This window comes from Oncorhynchus nerka, linkage group LG16, assembly GCF_034236695.1.
Source record: "Oncorhynchus nerka isolate Pitt River linkage group LG16, Oner_Uvic_2.0, whole genome shotgun sequence".
In the NCBI taxonomy this organism is placed as follows: domain Eukaryota; kingdom Metazoa; phylum Chordata; class Actinopteri; order Salmoniformes; family Salmonidae; genus Oncorhynchus; species Oncorhynchus nerka.
In genome coordinates, this window is record NC_088411.1 from 21,107,051 (window position 1) to 21,129,374 (window position 22,324).

General features: G+C 43.2%; 2 protein-coding genes and 1 long non-coding RNA gene across 8 annotated transcripts; 2 read left to right on the top strand and 1 right to left on the bottom strand.

Annotated features, from left to right (window-relative positions):
• Window positions 1–6: 6 nt before the first annotated feature.
• On the top strand, window positions 7–20,095 carry tom1l2 (target of myb1 like 2 membrane trafficking protein). Of its 6 annotated transcripts, none has more exons than XM_029685071.2 (14): window positions 7–108; window positions 760–844; window positions 1,475–1,703; window positions 3,461–3,595; window positions 3,693–3,890; window positions 4,018–4,134; window positions 4,446–4,579; window positions 4,760–4,808; window positions 6,747–6,918; window positions 7,124–7,247; window positions 7,425–7,503; window positions 16,241–16,300; window positions 16,749–16,785; window positions 16,869–20,095. In XM_029685071.2, the coding sequence occupies exons 1-14, from the start codon at window positions 57–59 to the stop codon at window positions 17,009–17,011; spliced, it is 1,614 nt and encodes a 537-aa protein (XP_029540931.1). In that variant the 5' UTR covers window positions 7–56; the 3' UTR covers window positions 17,012–20,095. The 6 variants fall into 6 exon arrangements, with proteins under 6 accessions (XP_029540931.1, XP_064858578.1, XP_029540933.1 ...); XM_029685070.2 differs by having other exon boundaries at window positions 34–108; window positions 739–844; XM_029685072.2 differs by lacking the exon at window positions 16,241–16,300 and having other exon boundaries at window positions 33–108; window positions 739–844.
• LOC115144215 (E3 SUMO-protein ligase ZBED1-like) lies at window positions 9,480–11,794 on the bottom strand. Its single transcript, XM_029685069.2, has 2 exons — window positions 11,547–11,794; window positions 9,480–11,394 (listed from the first exon to the last, which is right to left on the bottom strand). The coding sequence occupies exons 1-2, from the start codon at window positions 11,679–11,681 to the stop codon at window positions 9,730–9,732; spliced, it is 1,800 nt and encodes a 599-aa protein (XP_029540929.1). The 5' UTR covers window positions 11,682–11,794; the 3' UTR covers window positions 9,480–9,729.
• Window positions 20,096–20,479: 384 nt separating the features above from the next.
• Window positions 20,480–21,869, top strand: LOC115144598 (uncharacterized). Its single transcript, XR_003865843.2, has 2 exons — window positions 20,480–20,625; window positions 21,521–21,869. It is a non-coding gene; the product is annotated as an uncharacterized LOC115144598 (long non-coding RNA).
• Window positions 21,870–22,324: the final 455 nt, after the last annotated feature.

Genomic DNA, 22,324 nt, shown 5'->3' on the forward strand with positions numbered 1-22,324 from the left:
GGCTTACTGTATCTTTCCATGAAGTGAATCGTACACATTGTTTGTTGTCGATCAAGATGGAGTTCCTTTTGGGAAATCCATACAGTACTCCGGTGGGACATTGTATTGGTAAGTAAAACATTTTTTTTTTTTTTGCAAACTGTGATTGAAAGGAATCTGTAGATAATCGTGTTTCACATTTTTTAATCGTCATGACATTTGATTCTTACTCAGCTAAGTTCATTGGCTATCGACCCATAAGCGAAGCTAACCAGTTGACTAGCATTCATTTTGGTTATTTCCAAGCTGGTTAGCTTCAGATAATTGGCAAAAAATGTTGTTAACTAGTTATATATTCACCAATGTAAGCATAATCAATAGTTCGTGGTAATCCTGCTAGGTCGTGGTTGGGCATATTCCGTTTGTTGCACTTTATTCATTTACACTCGCTACTTAAGTTAAGCTAGCTAACGTTAACTAACGTTACTGTCTGTATCTGGTCGCGATAACTGTTTGTGGCTGACTAACTATTCGAATGAACCATATGTCACGTATTTGACAGCTGGACTACTGCTAAATTAGCTAGCTAACTCTCGATAACCCAAGGCACATGACTGGGTAACTAACTTAAGTTACTTAGCTAGCTAAATTAGTATAGCGTTGCTGTAACTGAGCTAACAAGTTAGCATGTGTGATCATTGCAGTCATGAAAAGGATATTGTTTTCAAATTACAATTTTCTACTGCTCTGACGAGGCAGAATTTAATGTTCTGTCTTTAGAGAGAGCCACTGATGGCTCCCTTCAGAATGAGGACTGGGCCCTCAATATGGAAATATGTGACATCATCAATGAAACCGAGGATGGGTGAGTAGAAAAGCGCATTCTAACTAGGCAAATTAATTATTTGAATTAAAAAACACACGTTAGACCTATTCTGGAGCTTTGTGACATGGACTTGATCATTTGTCCCTAGTGACTTAACTACATCTGAATATGGCCACACTTTCTCTGTGAAGGTCTCTCGCTCTGTTTGCCTTGCCTCTTATCAGAAGCAATAATGGATTTGGTCCAAGTGCTGGCCTACTATCTAGTGCTTGGATAGCTATCTGGTCCATTAAACTTGATGTAAAAGTGTTGAAGTCCATTTTCTGTTTGATAAGTGGGTGGTAAATTAGGGAAGGTGGATTTACCCCTACTCCCAGTTTCTCATAATATGACATCAGTTTCTTAAAGCCCTCTGTATCAGGAAGGCCACACCTACCACTGTTAATGATGTATCTGCATTATAGTGTAGCCTAGACCATTTTTAGTAAAGCATTGCCTGTTACATAAATCCTTTAATGTATTAATAACATTATTTCAGTCAAAATGGCGAAATGATGCTTGGTGGTGCAGTTACTATGCTGTAGTAGATGGTATGTTGTAGTTATCATGTGTCAGTCTTCTCCCAATCTCACCCTGTTCTCTGCTCTTTGCTGTGTGTTGATGCTGCAGGCCCAAGGATGCCATCAGGGCAATGAAGAAGAGGCTGAACGGGAACAAGAACTACAGGGAGGTGATGCTGGCACTCACCGTCCTGGAGACATGTGTGAAGAACTGCGGGCATCGTTTTCATGCCCTCGTCACCAGCAGAGACTTCATAGATGGCGTGCTTGTAAAAATCATCTCCCCTAAAAACAACCCTCCCACTATCGTACAAGACAAAGTGCTCGCCTTGATCCAGGTAAGGGATCACACACTTATGGGTGAGAGAGTTTATGCATGACATGTTTTTATTAATTTGTGACAACTTTGGTGATAAAGCTAATAGAAGAAGCTTTTATTGATAAACCACATTTTTAAAGTATTCTGACAGTTGTGTTAAGAGATAATGATAGTTTGTCCTTGAGCAAATAGATGGAAGTGCTTTCAGAGTATATTGTACTGCTCTGTATGAGCTAGTTGAGGAGAGAAAGGTGTTGGTTGCCTGTGGCTGCAGCCCTGGGGGATCCAGTGTTCTTCAGGCAGGGCCTCGGGTGTTGTGCTACCTGCAGCCAGGTGTTCTCTGGTTACCATGGGGATCTTAGGTAACCCTGGCCGATTGCCTCCGGTGGCCTCTAGTTTCCCACTAAGATGGCGGCTGTTGATGGAACTTTAATGGTTTTCACCAGACCACATGCAAGTGTTATTACAAACGCGGCACTGTTTTCTCACAAGGATGAATGTGTAATGATACACCCAAGATACTCACATGCTTCCTTGCTCAGCCAACAAGAGCTTTTGTGGTAGTGTAAATGTCATTTGTGACACCCTTGACCTAAATACTTTGACCAGTTTATTCACTACACATGTATGAATAGGGCTAAATTAAAATGTTTCATATGCATAATCATGGTATCAATTGAAAAGTAATAGTTATTATTAGCTTATTAGACCAAAGGTAAATTATTAGACCAAAGGTGAGGACAACAGTTCACCTAACACAAGACTGAATCCAAACGGTTGATTTTAATTTTAATTTGACATTACTGTACTTTTCGCATCATTTGTTGACATCAAAATCTGAAAATACTCTGGATACATTCAGTAACATAAGAATATTCCGTGAAAATGATGTATAGGTGCAACATAAGACAACTAAATGACAACTGTCTGAGTGAGCGGACTAACTGGTGTCTCCAATTGGCCACACACCTCACCTCAAGTGTGCACAGTTCCAAAGTCATTTAAATGCACTTATGACTCAAAGAAAACTTGTGCACTTGAGGAAATAGAGCAGGCGCACTTGCAGTTTTGTTTGGAACACAACTCTGCATCCCCGCCATCACACAATTGTTTATGCAATCCAAAAAAACAGTCCATTGTAAATCTGGGTCAGGTGGGCAGCATTTGAAAGCTTGTTCTATTGCTAACATGACGACTAGTTAAGTTATACAATACAATATTACGGTGTTAGGCTTTCACAATGCAATTCAGGAAACAGATAATAATTTTACTGCGCATTGAAATGAGTCATGAGTGCATTGAGGTGCGTGCACCGCAGCAAATTGTCTTCACAATAGAAAGACTAATTCTGTTCAGAACAACCCAGGGTGACGCCATGTCTTGTAACTACATCAAACATAGTGATCATAAACGTTGACACTATGACATGAGTTTTATCATATGGAAATGTGGAGTGCACATTTGGACTCATGGGTGTTTTGCTTGCTTTTATGACATCAAAGCAGTATTTAGTATAATCCTCAATGTCTCTTTCAAAATACATAGTTTTCTTTAATTTACAGCCTTTCCCTGTGAAGCGCAGCGCCAGAGCGCTGACATCATGCATAGCATTTTACTGTCCCCCACTGTGTTCCAATTAAGGTGTTTATCGGTGTCCAAATCTGCCATTTTCAACCCGTATATGGGTACGAGTGTAAAGGGCTACCTGAATAAAGCACTGACAGACATGACACGGTTAAGATAACGTTTGTCTTTCTCATTCAACCCGTCTCCCAGGCGTGGGCTGACGCGTTCAGAAGTAGTCCAGACCTGACGGGTGTGGTCCATATCTATGAGGAGCTGAAGAGGAAAGGCATTGAGTTCCCCATGTCTGACCTGGAGACCCTGTCTCCAATCCACACTCCTCAACGAGTAGGACTGTCACATCCATTTGCATGCATTTCCTTAATCTATATCGAGTATGAGAATCCATCTGCTATTTTGTTGTAATTTTCTTTCTAATTTAAAGCTGTCGACTGGCTCTGAGGTGAACCAAGCCACACTGAAGGCCACCGCCCCTCCCCCAGCCCAGCCTATCCCCCACCAGCAGCCTCCTCCCCATGCTGTCTCCACCCCACCCTTTGCAGCATCTGTCCCTCCTACCTATTCCGCACCTCAGGTCCCCAACCTCGGTGCCTCTGGGTCTATCAACCCCTCACCTGACCAGGTACTGAGTCAGTGAATAGCCATTACAGTTGTGAAAAGGCTTTTAAAATATTCTGGATAGCTTGCATTCTAAGGTTCAAGGAGCTGGATCTGAGAGGAGTTGGCATGTTATTCCCTCTGCTGTCCAGATTTGCCGGCTGCGCAGTGAGCTGGACATTGTGCGTGGCAACACCAAGGTGATGTCAGAGATGCTGACAGAGATGGTTCCTGGACAGGAGGACCCCTCGGACCACGAGCTCCTGCAGGTTAGACTCCAACCCCCTTTCTGACTGTATGATGTCAGCTTCGACCCTGGTATTGTTAGTTCATTTATAGGGTCAGGTTTCTTGACAAACAGAAAAGATGATTGACCGAAAAGGGTATTCACACAGGCCACTAGAGAGCGCGCTTTCAATGTTTGTACTGGTAGTTTCCTTTTTCTGCAGTTGGTACACCATGAAAGCACTAATGCCATCAGATCCTTTCAGATCTCTTGACAACCCTGGGTCTAGCCCTTTATACAGTTAATGTCAGACTGGGTAACGCTGCTGTGTGTAAACCTGTGTGCTGTTTGTAGGAGCTGAACCGGACATGCCGGGCCATGCAGCAGAGGATAGTGGAGCTCATCTCCTGCGTGTCTAATGAGGAGGTCACAGAGGAACTACTGCACGTCAACGATGACCTCAACAACATCTTCCTACGCTACGACAGGTAGGCTAGCTCACACACACACACACACACACTAACATCTCTCATCACTGAGCGATGGCTAACATTTGTCTCAAATAACACCTTTCTCCTATGAGAGGCATGGATGACTTCATGTAACGCAGTCGTTATGAACAAGCGTGTACCAGTTATTTTGATATGTTATTTTAATTTTTCTCTCAGGTACGAGAGGTTCCGGTCAGGCAGAGCATCTCAGGGTATCAACAATGGGGTGAGTTAGCAGTGACGGCCATAGGCAGTAACCCCCCCCCCCACAAACACAAACTAGGACATCACTTCCTTATTTGTACATGGTTGGCGCATGCAAATGCATAATGTTATTCCTATTTGATACTTTGCATCATATTATTCCTATCTCTGCTTGATACTTTGTCTTCCATAGCATGCCTGTTTCTTACAAATGTTTTGTCATTCTGTAACGTCGTTGAGTCTGACTAAAAGACCAACTGTTCTGTCTAGAGATGTAGGCTAAGGCATGTTAGATCATCTGTCGCTGTCCGTACCGTTAATATCATGCCCACACTGACCGTGGCGTGTTGCCCAGGCATGTTAATGGTATTTTTTTCTTTATGGATAGTTAACAAGGGCAAGTATGAAAGTCACTCCAATAATTAGTATGTCACATGTATTTGGACACCAAGTGACACTGTTAAAACATCAATGAATGATATTGACCCTGCTCCCATCTGCTCCATATGGCATGTTTTAACTGCACAGCCCCCTCAGTAACTGAAGTTGCCGCTAGATCAGTTTAGATTTTTCCTCCCTGTATGGTTAAAGTTGGGATTCAGGGAGGGTAAACTGATCGTAGATCTGTGCCTAAGGGGCAACATCTACCGAATGTCTAAAGATACCCCCTACCCCACAACCACCCATCTTAATCAAGGTTCTCTTACACAGGCAAAAGAAAAAACAACCCCCAGTGCAAAGTTCATTGCTGTGGTAACTAGGCGCTGCTCATAAATGAATGAAAAATCAGAGGCACACAACAGCTCATTCTTCACCACAATCAAATCTTATTGCATTTCTCTTACTAACTGTTTCTGGCTGAGTACCTACCCCCTTAACCAAAACTCCCACAAACTACAACTGTTCCTCATTCATGGGCATATTCATGCTTTTCTCCAGCTAACCTAGGATTTTCCCTGACCTCTCACATTCGTATGTGCTTTATTTGCCTGAACCTTTCTGTTCTAGCTAATCATTTTGTTGGTCAAATTGATGAACAAAACTAATACCAGGTGTCGGACCCTTTTTGTGTATTCCCCGTCCCCTTCGCGACTAGTTCATCGCTTTGTTTGTTGTAGTGACTAATGGGAAATGTAATTGGCAGTCGGTTTGGAGTAGGCTCCTAAAAGTGGTCTTTCATTCTCTTCAACGTGTCCAAGCACACCAAAACATTCATGAAGAGGGCACGACAACCTATTCCCCCTCGAGACTGAAAAGATTTGACATGGGTCCTCAGATCCTCAAAAGGTTCTCTATCTGCACCATTGAGAGCATGGTGGTTGCATCACTGCCTGGTATGGCAACTGCTCTGCCCCCAACCACAAGGCACTACAGAGGGTAGTGTGAACGGCCCAGTACATCACTGGGGTCAAGCTTCCTGCCATCCAGGACCTCTATACCAGGCGGTGTCAGAGGAAGGCCCTAAAAATTGTCAGACTCCAACCACCCTAGTCAGACTGTTTTCTCTGCTACCGCATGGAGCACCAAGTCTAGGTCCAAGAGGCTTCTAAACATATTCTACCCGACTCCTGAACATCTAGTCAAATGGCTACCCAGACTATTTTCAGCCCCCGCTCTTTACACCACCGTTACTCTGTTGTCATCTATGCATAGTCACTTTAATAACTCTACCTATATGTACATACTACCTCCAATAACCGGTGCCCCTGCACATTGAATCTGTATCAGTACCCCCCTGTAAATAGTCTCACTGTTGTTATTTTACTGTTGCTCTTTAATTACTTTTGTTAGTTTTATCTCTTATTCTTATCTGTATTTTTTTTAAACTGCATTTTTGGTTAGAGGCTCGTAAGTAAGCATTTCACTAAGGTCTACACCTGTTTTTATTTGGCACGTAATTAATAAAATGTGATTTTGATTTGACTCTCTCACGTGCACTCTCACACCCCTTTGTTTGCAGGTCCTCAGTGAGGCTACAGAGGACAACCTGATAGACCTGGGCCCTGGCTCTCCTGCTGTCGTCAGCAACATGGTCACCACCACTCCCCCGTCCAGCCTGCCCCCTTTCTACACCACCCCCGCTGCACGGCCTTCCTCACCTGCCTCCCTGGCCTCTCGGCTAGCCGGCCTTGGTATGTTCCCTGGACACTGTTACTGTACATACGCCCCATCCAAGTCTATTTAGTAAAAGACAAATCTACTGTAAGAGTGCTGATTAATTTGTTCTCTTTGAACTGTTTACCAGGTCCTTCAGCAATATAACATGTTCTTAACACATGCAATTCATATTTTATTATGTCTGAAAAATATAACTGATGTCCTTTTGTTGTGACTCAGATGTGGGTGACAGTGTGAGCAGCACTCTGAGCTCTCTGCCCAGCTGTAAGCCTCAGGACGACTTTGACATGTTCGCCCAGACCAGGACCGGAGCTCTGCCTCTGACCACCGAAACACTTGTGACGTAAGAACGCATCGCACTTGGTATCCCTTTCAGAGACTCTAGCCCTTACCTCCTAGGCTTGTAATGGATCGAGCATACGCAATTCTCTATTCTACATGACTGATATGTTCTACACAATATATTTCTATCTGAATGTTGTGTTCGTCTGGTCATTAAACACTAACTCTCTCCTGGCAGAGCTCCTCTAGAAGACCTTAATGCTGTATGTGGAATTGGGCTGCCTCTTCTGGAAGTCAGGCGGCAGCCTGCAGGAGGGGTGAGTACTCTGGCTGGCCAACCTTTGAGAAGTGCACTACAGTGCACTACTTAAAAATAATAATATTTAACTAGGCAAGTCAGTTTAGAACAAATTCTTATTTACAATGACGTCCTAGGAACAGTGAGCTAACTGCCTTGTTCAGGAGCTGAATGACATATTTGTACCGTGTCAGCTCGGGGGTTCGATGTAGCAACCTTTCGGTTACTGGCCCAACGCTCTAACCACTAGGCTACCTGCCGTCCCTAACATCACTAAGGATGACGTTTAACTTTTACAATCAATGCACTGTCAAAAGCTCTCCCCGACGTAAAAAAAAAGAATAAATAATCTTAGTCGGCCGTCCAATCGATTGGTGGAACTATTTAAATGTGCATTTTTTCCATACACACCCTATGTGTTTTAAGAAAACTAACTATATGCACTGAGCTTCTCTGATGCTTTAAGCGCACTGTTGAAATAATTAAGACACAAATGACGAAAGAGGGAGTCAGATGTCAAGAACCTGTTCCCGACCCAATTCAACGGCGCACTGAAGATTATCTTTCAGAACCGTGGAGAGCAACCGCTAGCCAACGCTGGAGAGAGATCTCACTGAAGATTCAGTTCAGCACCTTGGAGGGCCACTGCATCGGCCGCGTCCCACAACAGCACTCCTAATGAGCCAGTTCCACACACCTGTGACAGAGGAGTGGGGAACTGTGCTACGGACAATTTTGCCATGTCAAGAAAAGGCTGCCGGATGAGAGAATGCCATTTGATGATTTGATTATTGTTCCATTCCCCTTTCCTTAGAACTTTAGAGGGGGACATGCCCCCCTAATGTTAGAAGCAAGTCAAATAAACATTTTAATAACTCAGTCGGGGGCTAAACTTACTTTTGAGAGTTGTCGTAATAGAATACACAAAGTGCAATTTTGAAATGTGGTTGGGCATCAGTAGTTTTTCCTCTTTGTCAGTCACTCAATTAGCCCATATGAGCTACATTTATAATGATTTTTTTATTGGTAAAATTGTCTAGCCAGCTACCTAAACTTACTACTAATCATGGTTGAATTACCAAGGTGGCTAGGGCCCCCAGAAGGCTTGGGCCAGCTCTGACTCCAGGTGTGGGTATGGATGTCTACACAAACCAGAGAGCTACTTCAGCCTCTCATGTTGAGTCCAGATTTTTGTGATTCCCCCCCCCCCATATGTTACCCATCCATGGTCTAGAGGGTGTATTTCATGTTTTCATATCATGCAGGAGAGAGGCAGCCATATTTTGTGATTATTTTGTAGAGTGGAGCTTGATTAACTTTTGTTTGACCTTTCATACCTACTTTTTTTGTTTATATGTAACTCAGTTTAACTGTGCACTTGGCTGGTTACTAAGTTGGAAATATGTTTTAGTTTCAAACCATACAGTATGTAGAGCAGCAGTAGTAACAACCTGACATGGGAAGTGAGAAATCTACTAGGAAATTCCTCACAGTAGCAGTTTAATTGTTTAATTGAATATATAATGTGTGTATATTATGTCACACTGGTGTGCAGTACAGTATGAATGGCCATGGCCCTGAAACAGATTGGACTGTACCATACATAGTAGATGCAACTCTGCAAGGCCCATCTAAAGCCTTGTAAATTTGCCCATGTCTATTTCTCAAGACACTAGAAATTAGCATTTAATTTTTTGTCTCTCTGGACCTCTGCTAAACACCACAGGGGCCTTATTGTTTTTACCACAACCAGATAACAACTTTCTAATGTCTTTATCATGGTACTTAACAATCTGAATTATACCTACAGTAGCCTAGCTTAAATAAAGCTAAGCTTATCACGGACTCTCTCTCTCTCTCTCTCTCAAATATGATATTGCAAAATGGAAATATCCAATTAAGAACATAACAAATTGAACTATTTTAAATTGTGCTTAATTAAAATAGTGAAAAGGAGCAGTTACAGCCAGTAGGCCTAGTATTCAATCAACAGAGTTGAACATTAAACAGTAAATGTTTAATTATTAATTAAATACATGAATAACAAAATAAAGAGCAAGGTGTAGCCCCAAATGGTATCAACATTAGCTTAAACTGTAATGCTGAACATATAAAATGGCTTGCATAGGCTACAAAAATAAGCATGGGCTATTCCAAACATTTAGCATAATAGTTTCTTCTCCATCTGTCAACTGTATCGGACTAGCCTACTTACTCACATAGACCTGGGCTGTCGTTTAATAGCCTACTTCCCCAATCTTTTCAAGTTATGCGACAGGAACACCAGCTTGTCAACATTTTCGGGCAGAAGGCAGCTCCTCGTTTTATTGAATATAAACCCTGCCTTGGAAAATATCCGCTCTGATGGAGTAGAGGTTGCCGGAATCGAGAGGAGGTATTTCGCTGCTCTGGCCAGCCTCGGATACCTGTCCTCATTTTTCCCCCACCAAGCTAGTGGTCCAGCGTCGACTTTCGTTCTATCTTGGAGATAATACTTAACTTCTTTTTTGCTATCCCCCGGAAACTCTTTCTCTCCCTCATCTCCACACATTAGCATATCAATCTCTCGCTCCTTATCTGTTTTTTTTCTTTTTGGTGCGGGTACCTCTTCATCTGTGGGTGTAGAGCTGTCTCGGTCTCCCTCAGCGCTCAACCGGTCGGCCAGCTGGGACACGTTGATGTAGGCTACGTCCCGTTTTGCATCGTCAAGGAACGAAAGCAGCTTGAAGCGGGGGTCTACGACTGCTGCTTGGACGTATATACTACTCTCAAATAGTCGGTCTTTGAGCTGCCATCTGTTGTCAGATTCCTCCACCAGCCTTGTTTTAAGACTCTTAGTGGTGGGGCTGTCGTCCTCCACTGGTGCCAAGTGACGGCGTTTGAGGTTGGCCAACATGGGTATGGTTGCAGATAAGGATGCATTTTCCTCCTCGGACTGCAGCTCAGTCAGGGTGACAATGGGCTTCAGCACATTTGAAATGTCCTCTGCCATGTTCCATTGCGCTGGGGTGAGATCAAGGTTGCGTTCATTTTCTCCAGTGTAGTTGGGGTCGGAGAGCACTGCTGTTACAGGCCATCTCTGTTCTATCAGACGCGCTAACATGGTCTGAGAAGAATTCCACCGCATGGAAACGTCTTGGATCAGGACATGTTCAACCACCTTTTGTTCTTTTTGTTTCTCCTTTAGTCCCTTTCTGGCTTTTGTTCGCTTCTTAAAATGAGCCACAAGGAGTCTGGCTGCAACCACAGTGCGACAGATGTGGTCTTGATTGAGAGTGGCGTTGATGCACAGCTGTAAGGTGTGTCCAGCACATCTGATTCCTTTAACGCCTGCCCATTTCTCCTCCCGCCCCAGTATATCTGCACACAAAATCATATTTGCGGCGTTGTCGTGTACCACAGCGACCCTTTTACATCCTGGGATTTCGTATTTGTCGGCCACTTCTCCAAGTCTCTGCGCAATGGTGGCGGCGGTGTGATTCTCCTCCATTTGCTTTGTCTCCAGCACAAGACACTGCAGTCCCCAGGCCTCCGTAATGAAATGGGCAGTTACGGTCATGTATGACTCCATCCTCAGTGAGGTCCACATGTCGGTTGTAAAACTTACTGCCTGGCTGTTTTTGATAGACTCCAAAACCTTCTCTTTCGTGGTCTCATATTTCGCTGTCAGAGCATGCATAACAGTCTCTCTCTTGGGAACAGTGTAACCAGGCTCCAAGATTTTCATCATATCCTTAAATCCCACGCCCTCTATCAGGTTAACAGGCCTCATGTCCAAGGCAATGAAGTCCACGATACCATCCGTTATCTCTCTCTTTCTTTTTTCTGAGATTGGGGAATTCTGGTCCAAGGTGGTTTGGGTTAAACCTGAGCTAGCAGTGGAGGCGCTCGTGCTGTACTGGGGATGCGCCTATAAATACACGAAGTTTAAAATTTAAGTAGGCCTACATTTGAATTAATTATGTATACCATTGTTATTACATTATTTGGAGATGTTCACATGCATATAAACCCTGTCACTGTTTTAGCATGCAACTAGAAAAACAAATTATGCTAACTTACTGTTTTCAAGTGATATGTCATATTCGTTGTCGAACTATGGTAAGCAAACCGCTGTTTGCAGAGTTTGCATTCCACTTTTTTGGCGTCATCCATTACTACTATGAAATGCTGCCATACTACAGACCTTTTCGACATGTCTTAATTTGGCCTAATAAGAGTATGAAGAAGCTACGGTATGTACTGGTAGGGTTTACACCGCTTCCAAATTCGCCAGAGACAAAGTGCCGCCCCCATTCATTTTCAACGGGAGCGCAGCACAGGGAATTGTGGGAAGGCGAGGGGCGCGATAAAGTTCAGTTCTACTTTATGCAAATTACACGCGACCACCGCTACTGTTAACCAATCAGGCGAGGGGCAGATGTCTGTGATGAATGAACATTAACACTAGTTCATCTTGAATAATATTTTAAGTTAACAATTAAAACAAGATGAAACACTTCAATGAATCAAAATGTACAATCTAACGTGTTTGTACATTTTAGACATCTTAGTAAGTAGGCTATTATGAAAGCATAATTACTTGGTGAACAAAAAAAGTCCATATGCGAGGGGGGCCAACCTTGCTCCACTCCCTGATCTACTGGGTGAGTAGACTACTATTCCAGCCCAGCAATAATGCACATGATTATCAACTCCTTTAGGTTTGATAAGTTAAATCAGGTGTGTTAGTGCTGGGCTGGAACAGAAGCCTGCATACCTCTAGGAGAAGGATTGGCCTGCTGTAGTATGTTTTGTATTGTATACAACATTTTGCTTACATAAATATACATAATGGCATACAAGGATGTGCAAGCAGTCTCTTGGGATTCATTGTAGATATGTGATAAGAGTAGTGGCCTGAGGGAACATCCCTCAGGTGTTGTGAAATGTGTTAAGTGTAATATTTTATTGTATATAACTGCCTTAATGTTGCTGGACCCCAGCTGCGACCTTAGCAGCAGCTAATGGGAATCTTTAATAAATACATCTGCAGACATGTCTTCACAGCTCTCAAATAAACAGGTTTCATGTTATTACAATTAAGGCCGGGATATTATCTCTCTCGCTTCATAGTTTTCCTCTCTAGGGACTAAAACTAGAGAATATTTTCATAATGTCATCCTACAACCTGCCCTATATAACTAGTACACCGACTCCCTTTTCTGACAGATGGAGCAGAAAATAAATCCACCCTTCCATTGCTCTAATCTACAAATGTATTTGGAACATGACTGATGATAAATAGGCCTACATATAGGCCTACCATGATAAATAGGCCTACATCAAGATAACAAGCTACACCGAACAAACATATAAACAACATGAAACAATGTAAAAGATTTTACTGAGTTATATGAACCATAAGGAAGTTGGTCATTTTAAATAAGTCATCGATTTCACATGACTGGGAATAGGAAGATGCATCTGTTGGTCACAGATGCCTTATAAAAAAGGTAGGGACATGGATCAGAAAGCCAGTCAGTATCTGGTGTGACCATTTGCCTTATGCAGTGTGACACGTCTCCTTCGCATAGAATTGATCAGGCTGTTGATTGTGGCCTGTGGAATGTTGTCTCACTCCTCTTCAATGGCTGTGCGAAGTTTCTGGATATTGGGGGGAACTGGAACACGCTGTTGATCCAGAGCATCCCAAACCTGTCTGAGTATGCAGGCCATGGAAGAACTGGGACATTTTCAGTTTCCAGGAATTGTGTACAGATCCTTACGACATTGTGCTATGCATTATCGTGATGGCAGTGGATGAATGGCACGATAATGGCCCTCCAGGATCTCGTCACAGTATCTCAATTTTTTTTATAAAGACCTTCTTACATCAGCTGATGTCACAAAGTGCTCTACAGAAACACAGTCTAAATGCCCAAACAGGAAGCAATGCAGGTATAGAAGCACGGTGACTAGGAAAAACTCCCTAGAAAGGCCAGAACCTAGAGGAACCAGGCTATGAGGGGTGGCCAGTCTTCTGGCTGTGCCGGGTGGAGATTATAACAGAACGTGGCCAAGATGTTCAAATGTTGATAGATGACCAGCAGGGTCAAATAATAATAATCACAGTAGTTGTAGAGGGTGCAGCAGGTCAGCACCTCAGGAGTAAATGTCAGTTGGCTTTTCATAGCTGATCATTCAGAGTATCTCTACTGCTCCTGCTAGAGAGCGAGAGAATTCACACTGGATAAGACAGGAGAAATACTCCAGATATAACAGACTGACCCTAGCTCTCCCCCCCGACACACACACTATTGCAGCATAAATACTGGAGGCTGAGACAGGAGGGGTCGGGAGACACTGTGGCCCCGTCTGACGATACCCACTTTATATTTGAATTGCTATCAATTTAAAATGTAATTTTGTTTGTTGTTCGTAGCTTATGCCTGCAAATACCATAACCCCACCGCCACCATCGGGCAGTGTTCACAACGTTGACATCAGCAAACCGCTCGGCCACACGACGCCATACACGCTATCTGCCCAGTACAGTTGAAACCAGGATTCATCTGTGAAGAGCACACTTCTCCAGCATGCCAGTGGCCATCGAAGATGAGCATTTGCCCACTGAAGTCGGTTACGTCTCCAAACTGCAGTCGGATCAAGACCCTGGTGAGGAAGGCAAGCATACAGACAAGCTTCTCTTAAAGGTTTCTGACAGTTTGTGCAGAAATCCTTTGGGTTTACAAGCCCACAGTTTCATCAGCTGTCTGGGTGGCTGGTCTCAGATGATCCCGCAGGTGAAGAAGCCGGATGTGGAGGTCCTGTGCTGGCGTGGTTACACGTGGTCTGTGGAGGTCCTGGACTGGCGTGGTTACACGTGGATGTGGAGGTCCTGGACTGGCGTGGTTACACGTGGTCTGTGGATGTGGAGGTCCTGGACTGGCGTGGTTACACGTGGTCTGTGGATGTGGAGGTCCTGGACTGGCGTGGTTACACGTGGTCTGTGGATGTGGAGGTCCTGGACTGGCGTGGTTACACGTGGTCGTGGTCTGTGGATGTGGAGGTCCTGGACTGGCGTGGTTACACGTGGTCTGTGGATGTGGAGGTCCTGGACTGGCGTGGTTACACGTGGTCTGTGGATGTGGAGGTCCTGGACTGGCGTGGTTACACGTGGATGTGGAGGTCCTGGACTGGCGTGGTTACACGTGGTCTGTGGATGTGGTGGTCCTGGACTGGCGTGGTTACACGTGGTCTGTGGATGTGGAGGTCCTGTGCTGGCGTGGTTACACGTGGTCTGTGGATGTGGAGGTCCTGGGCTGGCGTGGTTACACGTGGTCTGTGGATGTGGAGGTCCTGGACTGGCGTGGTTACACGTGGTCTGTGGATGTGGAGGTCCTGGACTGGCGTGGTTACACGTGGTCTGTGGATGTGGTGGTCCTGGACTGGCGTGGTTACACGTGGTCTGTGGATGTGGTGGTCCTGGACTGGCGTGGTTACACGTGGTCTGTGGATGTGGTGGTCCTGGACTGGCGTGGTTACACGTGGTCTGTGGATGTGGTGGTCCTGGACTGGCGTGGTTACACGTGGTCTGTGGAGGTCCTGGACTGGCGTGGTTACACGTGGAGGTCCTGGACTGGCGTGGTTACACGTGGTCTGTGGATGTCCTGGACTGGCGTGGTTACACGTGGTCTGTGGATGTCCTGGACTGGCGTGGTTACACGTGGTCTGTGGAGGTCCTGGACTGGCGTCGTTACACGTGGTCTGTGGATGTGGAGGTCCTGGACTGGCGTGGTTACACGTGGTCTGTGGATGTGGATGTGGAGGTCCTGGACTGGCGTGGTTACACGTGGTCTTCATTTGTGAGGCCGGTTGGATGCACTGCCAAATTCTCGAAAATGACGTTGGAGGCGGCTTATGGTAAACATGAACATTACATTCTCTTACAACCGCTCTGGTGGACATTCCTGCAGTCAGCATGCCGATTGCACGCTCCCTCAACTTGAGCTATATCTGGGGCATTGTGTTGTGACAAAACTGCACATTTTAGAGTGGCCTTTTATTGTCCCCAGCACAAGGTGCACCTGTCTAATGAGTATGCTGTATAATCAGCCTTAGTGATGGATTGTGCCATTCCCGCGGCCTGCACAATGGATTAGTCCACTCACTGAGACGGGCGTGAATCACAGGTTTCTCGTGTGCCCTAAAAAAAAAAAAAGATCAATTTGCGATCGATCAACAACAAAATCTCTTTTGGCCAACAGCCTATCGACCAAACAATCGACCAGTCGACTAAATGGGGTCAGCCCTATGGGCAATACATTATTTTCCACAATGCTTGGCCGTGGTGTGTGTGTGCGCGCTGTTGGCCTCCTATAACCAATCTTCCAAAGCTTACACTAACTCAGACTAGTCTCATCTAGTGCATGTCCATCCCACACCCACATAGTTTCATACAGCCTTCAAGATGTTCATATTCACTGTCACTGCATGGCATTGCAAAGCCTTCACATGGCTCTCTGTTTCATGTGTGCCATTGGTACTTCTTCATGTCATTGATCAATGGCAGAGGTCTTTGTCTCATTTGAACAAATGCAGTGGTTTGTTAGCATTTTTGTTCGTTTTTTGAGTTTCTAGTATTTGGTTTTGCATCATATTTCAATTATATTTAAGTTGATTTTCTTTTTGTGTTTTCTCTACCATTTGTTTCATTTTCTTTGGGATTTTTTTTATTTATTTTTGCACCGTTTGTCCATGATGTTGCCCTGTAGATTCCCGTTGGCCAATCCTCTGTCATGGATGACATAGAGGAGTGGCTGTGTACCGACTTGGTGAGACCATCATGATTTTATTCTGCCTTTTCTTTTCTCTTCTCCTTTTTATTCCTGTTGCATCCCTCAACTTTTGGACTGCTTGTTCTTCAGAAATCTAATTGTAACACATTCCACTTTCTTTGTCCTTCAACACATTTCCTCATCCTTGACCAATCACGTGTCTGATCCATTGTAGCTTCCTGTGTAGACTTCAATACTACCGGTGTGTCTTGGCTTGAACAAATGAGTTCAGTATTGAAGGGTTTCTGTCCTCTTTGGTGCATGGTTGTTTTTTCTAAATTCATTTGATGTAAGAATGTGGTAATACTTTGTATTTATTGAACTTCTCTAACGTAAATGGATTTGTGGTGAGGGTGGTTGTGTAAGTTCGGATTGTCCTTAAAATAGTTTCCACACTTTGGTCAGTGAGGGACAAATGTGTAACTTTGTTTCACTTATTCAACAGCAAGGAGATGAGGGAGAAGAGGGGGTGACCAGTGAAGGTAGGAAACATGATTCACCTCTGGCTAGCATGTGTAATATGCTTACCTCTTCTCCTCTGATCCCTCTCTTCCTCCACTTCTAGAGTTTGACAAGTTTCTGGAGGAGCGGGCGAAGGCAGCAGAGACGGTGCCCAGCCTCCCCTCGCCCCCTAGTGGTGACCCTGGTGCAACTACAAGCACACTCAAGAAGAAGGCTGAAAGACCAGATGACGCCCTGTTCGCTTAGTACAGTGGTTTTCAAACCTCTCCTCTGGGACTCCCGGACGTTTCAAAATTTAGTTTTAGCCCTGAACTAGCTGAGTTGATTCACCTATTCAAGGGCTTGATGGTTAGTTGACAAGTTGAATCAGGTGTGTTAGCTCTTGAATAGTTCAAACGCATGGAACGACTGTGGGTCCCAGAGGAGAGGTTTGAAAACCCCTCGCTTAGTAGACCTTTTAACCTTAACTTCTGACCTGGCCAGCGACCTCAGTCCCCAAACTTTTATCTGTGACAAGCACACACACTTTCTCATCCTCCCCCTCTGGTTCTCTCTACCTTCAAAACTAACCCTCTACTACCCAGCAATGCATTGATTTACTACACTACAAAGGGAACCCCCGATTTTGATATCCCCCCTCTTTCAGAAAGAGACCAGCTTAATTCGGGAGAAGACCGCCTCGTTATTCCATAATCAACATTCCATATCTAACAGTTGATGGTTTGGAACAGTATCCAGCCTCTGAAGAACTGTGGAGTATCAACAAGAACGGCCATCTTTATAAACCAGCAGCTCACCCTGTCCCGGGGCTGGTCTTCTTCTGAAGGGTAATATGAGACATACCCAACCTACAGTACTACCCATATTCTGCTCCGTTATGGCAGCAAGAAGCCATCCCTATCCTGTCGTCCCCTAATCTACTGCATGCATTATCAGATCCATCCAACCTTCAATCCCTTGAAGGGTCGTCAAAGGGAATTCAATGAAAACTAGGTACAATTATTGTTAACCTTTTTTATTGTAGGTCAGATGGGGGAAGGTAGCGTTAAAATATGATGAGATATATTAATGGGAAATATGCTGGATCATTGTATGTTTTTACTATGCGTTTAATTCCTAGTCGATATTTTCTGTCTCCTGACTGGTTGTCTTATTTCATCAATTTAACTTCATGGTTTTGAGTGTGGCTTTGTTGTATAACTGTAACATAATGACATGTAGAATCGCTGTGTGTATATTCAATCAAGCAGAATAAGGGAAAGAAATGGTGGATGACGGGAGATCTGTTCTGAGGGCATTGGAGCCTGTTACAGTATGTCTACCTGGATATAACATTTCACAGCCTTTACCCAAAAAGGGTATCAATAGAAAAGGGAAGTGGAAATGTGATTTGTCCACTACAGAATTACACTACAGGGCATTTTGCTTTCAAGGGATGAAGTATTTCTAGGGATTGATGCTATCATCTTATCTACGTCTTTAGAGATTGATCTATTTTACCAGTTTAGAATTCTAGAAGATTATCTGGAATGTTACTTTGGAGATTTGAAATACGATTTCTGATTTATTTTCAGATGATGAATTTCCATTTGATGTTTTTAAGTGAGACAACTAAATAATGAATGTCACTTAAGAAAATGCACTGTTATGTTAAATGAGGTGTTATGTTTATCTTAACAAATGAGTAGTACCATTTACCTGACAATGATTTTCTGTGTATCCATATGCTGAAGGACCAGTACAGGTACAGTGCTGATGGGAAAGCATCGTCTAGATGTCGTCATGTGGCCTAAGCATGATTGCATCACATCCATAGTGAATGCACTACCGTATCATACTGTAAGATTCAGTCAGGCGTAACACTGTATCAGTCAGTCTGAGAAAGATAACCGTTTCTTGTTAAAGCCCTGTTTTAGTAGTCTTCACTACAACCTGAACAGACTGAACATTGTATGTCTGGTATTGAATAATAACAATTTATGGTCCAACGTTTTACAAAGTGGATGTGGTAAAATGAACCACATGAATATCATGAAGGAAATATAGGAAAGGGGATCTGTTTGGTCTCTGGTTGGAGCGTCAAATGTTGTTTATTTTATTGCTTGATCACCTGGACTCTTATGTACCATGTCCTGTTATTGTCTCTCGTTGGCTTGCTAGCTGTTCTGGCACTTCACTCCGATGCTAGCCAGTTAGCTCAGTGGGCTAATCCGCTGATCGTGACGGTGCTGAAAAGAGGGATAGGCTGAGTGAGAGACTCGCCATTTAGAAAAAGTGACATTCATGTTTTCAGAAACGGTAACACTACTTACTAGTATGAGCAAGAACATTGAGTATTGCAAACCGAGATCTGTATTCTCTTTCTTGATGATGATAATACACGTGCTGTTTCATACAATCACCATGAATTTAAAACAATGTAACACTTGATAGTCACTCACGACCTTATTCTACCCTTATTTTATTGTTAAAATATCTAGTTGAGCGGGTTGGTATACTTAACATATCTGTAATCAATGGAAAATGTTGCAAAATATTGACAAGTGTAGGAATAATTTATTTATGATTTTTTTCTGATCTCTGTTTTTGAAATTGTTTTATTGTACAAAAGTAGAATGACTTCTTCACGGGAGAGATTAGGGTTTTTCATGTTAATTGTGTGTTATTGCTGTTTTATGGAGTTTGATCATTTCTTATGCTGATTCAATGGTAAAGATTATGTAAATGTTTCCAGATGAATTTCACTCTACAGTAACTTTTAATGTCACTATTTATGACAAGTGTCCACTCTGATTGGTTTGTTTGTTTGTAACTGTAAGCAAAGAACCCTATTGAGTTAAAAAAAAATCTATGGAATGATGAACAAGCAGTACATTGCTAAACGAAAGACTCTGATAGAAATGTTGACATTGCACATTATTAAAAGGTTTTCCCATCTCTCTGAATGGAATACTCTAAGTGTATGTGTACAACTGTTGCCCTACGCTGAGACAGTAGCCCTGTACATTTGATGTATTGGAGGAGTAAAAAATATATTGCTGTGTGTGCAATCCAATATGCATAGTATAAAATGTATAGCTTGATATTGGTCTGGCTTGCTCAGTGGAACTATGGTTCTATACATGATCTTGTATAATTTAAGGCAAATATAAATATTAGCTTGCCAGGTGGTCACCTCAACGCCTGCTCTTATAAAGAATATGTGTGTATGGTAAAACATAAAGGGATGTTTGTGTGTGCTGGCTGCTGCTGTTTCCTGACTATCTAGCTCTATATTGTTTGACTCATGCATGTGTTGAACTCCAATAAAAAAACTATAGTAGTATGTGATATGCGCCAACTTTATTTCATAGTTGTTTGTTTTCATACTATAGTTTTATGTTGATTCAAGTCTGTCACCTCGTCTGACACATTTGTGCGGTGCACGATTTAAATCCTAGTACATTACTGTGCAGTTCTGTGGAGCAGAAGGAATCGTTGCCATGGCTTGTGCCTCACAGACAGTACACTAGTGTAAGTTGGCCTATAGTAACCCCTGACCATTCATCTTGCTGTGGAACCACTGTATCCCCTCCAATCCTCACCCCGTGGCCATTTTTCTTTCTCAGCCCCATTCCTTCCTTGGGGGGGCAGGCCCTAACTGACAGTCGTTTAGGGGCTCTCCCATTGGTCGTTTAGGATCGCCTCATCCTAGAACATGGCTGGCTCTTCACATTCTGCTCCACTCTGCCTGCTGTATTTGCCCGGTCAAAAAGAGGGGTGTGCTATATTGTACAACTCAAGTTTTACACATGATTGCTGACTTCATGTGAGGACATGTGTCCACAAGTTCCATAACCGTGTGGATTTCACTTTAGAAGGTAAATCTTAATATTATTTGCATTGTATGAATCTATATCATGTTGCGATGGATGGATGTTGTTCTTGTGGCAATATGCATGTCTTTTTCAGAGTGCGTTAATTCAGTGAATAGCCAATCTAATATGAAATATCTCAATCTTGTAAAACAATCCTTATTTTAAGGCTACGTTATGCACTGTAATTTTGGAAAACGTGTATGATTTGAACGATCCCACCAAAACACTTTCATTATAATAACTAGAGGGATCAAAACCATTATGAATTCTTAACCTAAGAACCACATGTGATAATGCCACAGGAGATTGAGTACTGCATTGAGTACTTGAGTATTGTCCAGTAATGTGATGGTGATAACGGGACATCTGAGAGAGGAGAGCTGCCTCTGCACGCTCACTGATTGAAATAGATACAGAGATTTCTAAATCAATTCAATTATTAAAACCAAGGAGCTCTTGATTAAAGTATGTGTGTAGAGGGAGCAGTCTGAGCACAGCATAAGCCTACTTACACCAACAACATGAATGAAAAACAAGTGGGCCTACAGTCAGCCAGCCTCTATCAACCTCAATGGTGTCTTGCCCCTCCCCTTTTCAATGTGCTGCTCAAATCAAATCAACTTGTATTTGTCACATGCGCCGAATACAAAAAAAAGGAATAAATAAAATTAAAATGATGAATAGAAAAAAAACATAATTAAGGAGCAACAATAATAAAATAAATAAACAGTAGTGAGGCTATATACAGGGGTACCGGGACAATGGATCTTTGCAGTAGGTAGTAGTACCAAAGATACTGATAACCTTTCATCTGTGGTAGAACCCACTGATTGCGGCAGTGTAAAAAACGAAATAGAATGAATGTCATAAAGTATGCTTCTCTACTCTCTCCCTTCAGTTTCAATGGAAACATGACAACAGTTCCCATTCTAGGTTGTGAGCAGCCCCTGCTGGCCAAACTGGGTTTGAGGCCAATGGCCATGTGCAAGCAGCGCTGGAAAGGACCGGGACTGGGACCAACTAACATCAATCGGCCCATTCACTCATAGCAAAGCAGCAAAAAACTGACGTGTGTGTGTGTGTTGACCAGGGCTGCAATGCATTGTAGTTGCATTGCATGTGTGTGTACATGGTGTGCAATGCTCCTTCCATGCAACACAGAGCTGTGTCGTGATGACACGCTGTGTAATTCAGTCTTTACAATTGCGAGCAAGAATGAAATAAAGTCAATGTCTGACATTCTGAAACTGTTGAATATCCTGCTCTCTATCATGATGTCGGTTTTCTCATCTATCCTTTCATGGTAAATACATATGAATCCTTTTATTTTCACCCAAAGCACAACTGCTGTGAAGTGTGAGCTCTGAAATATGGGACAATATGATGTGAATATGCTAGTTGGTCGTGTCTGTGAGATCCAGGATCTTTTTGAAGCAGCCTGCTGTTTACCCCTAGATGTGGTTACAGATAACGTTCTTGAAGTTGGTTCACATAACTTTGACTCTGCAACAACAAGTGGATGTCTCAGATTGATTCATCAAACGTTGAATTGGACAAGATGTTCTGTTCTGTCTGAGGTTGAGTCCCAAATGGCACCCTATTCCCTATTTGTGCATACATTTTTAACAGAGCCCTATGGGTCCTGGTAAAAACAACAGTGGGAATAGGGTGACATTTGGGACGTACAGTTGAAGTCGTAAGT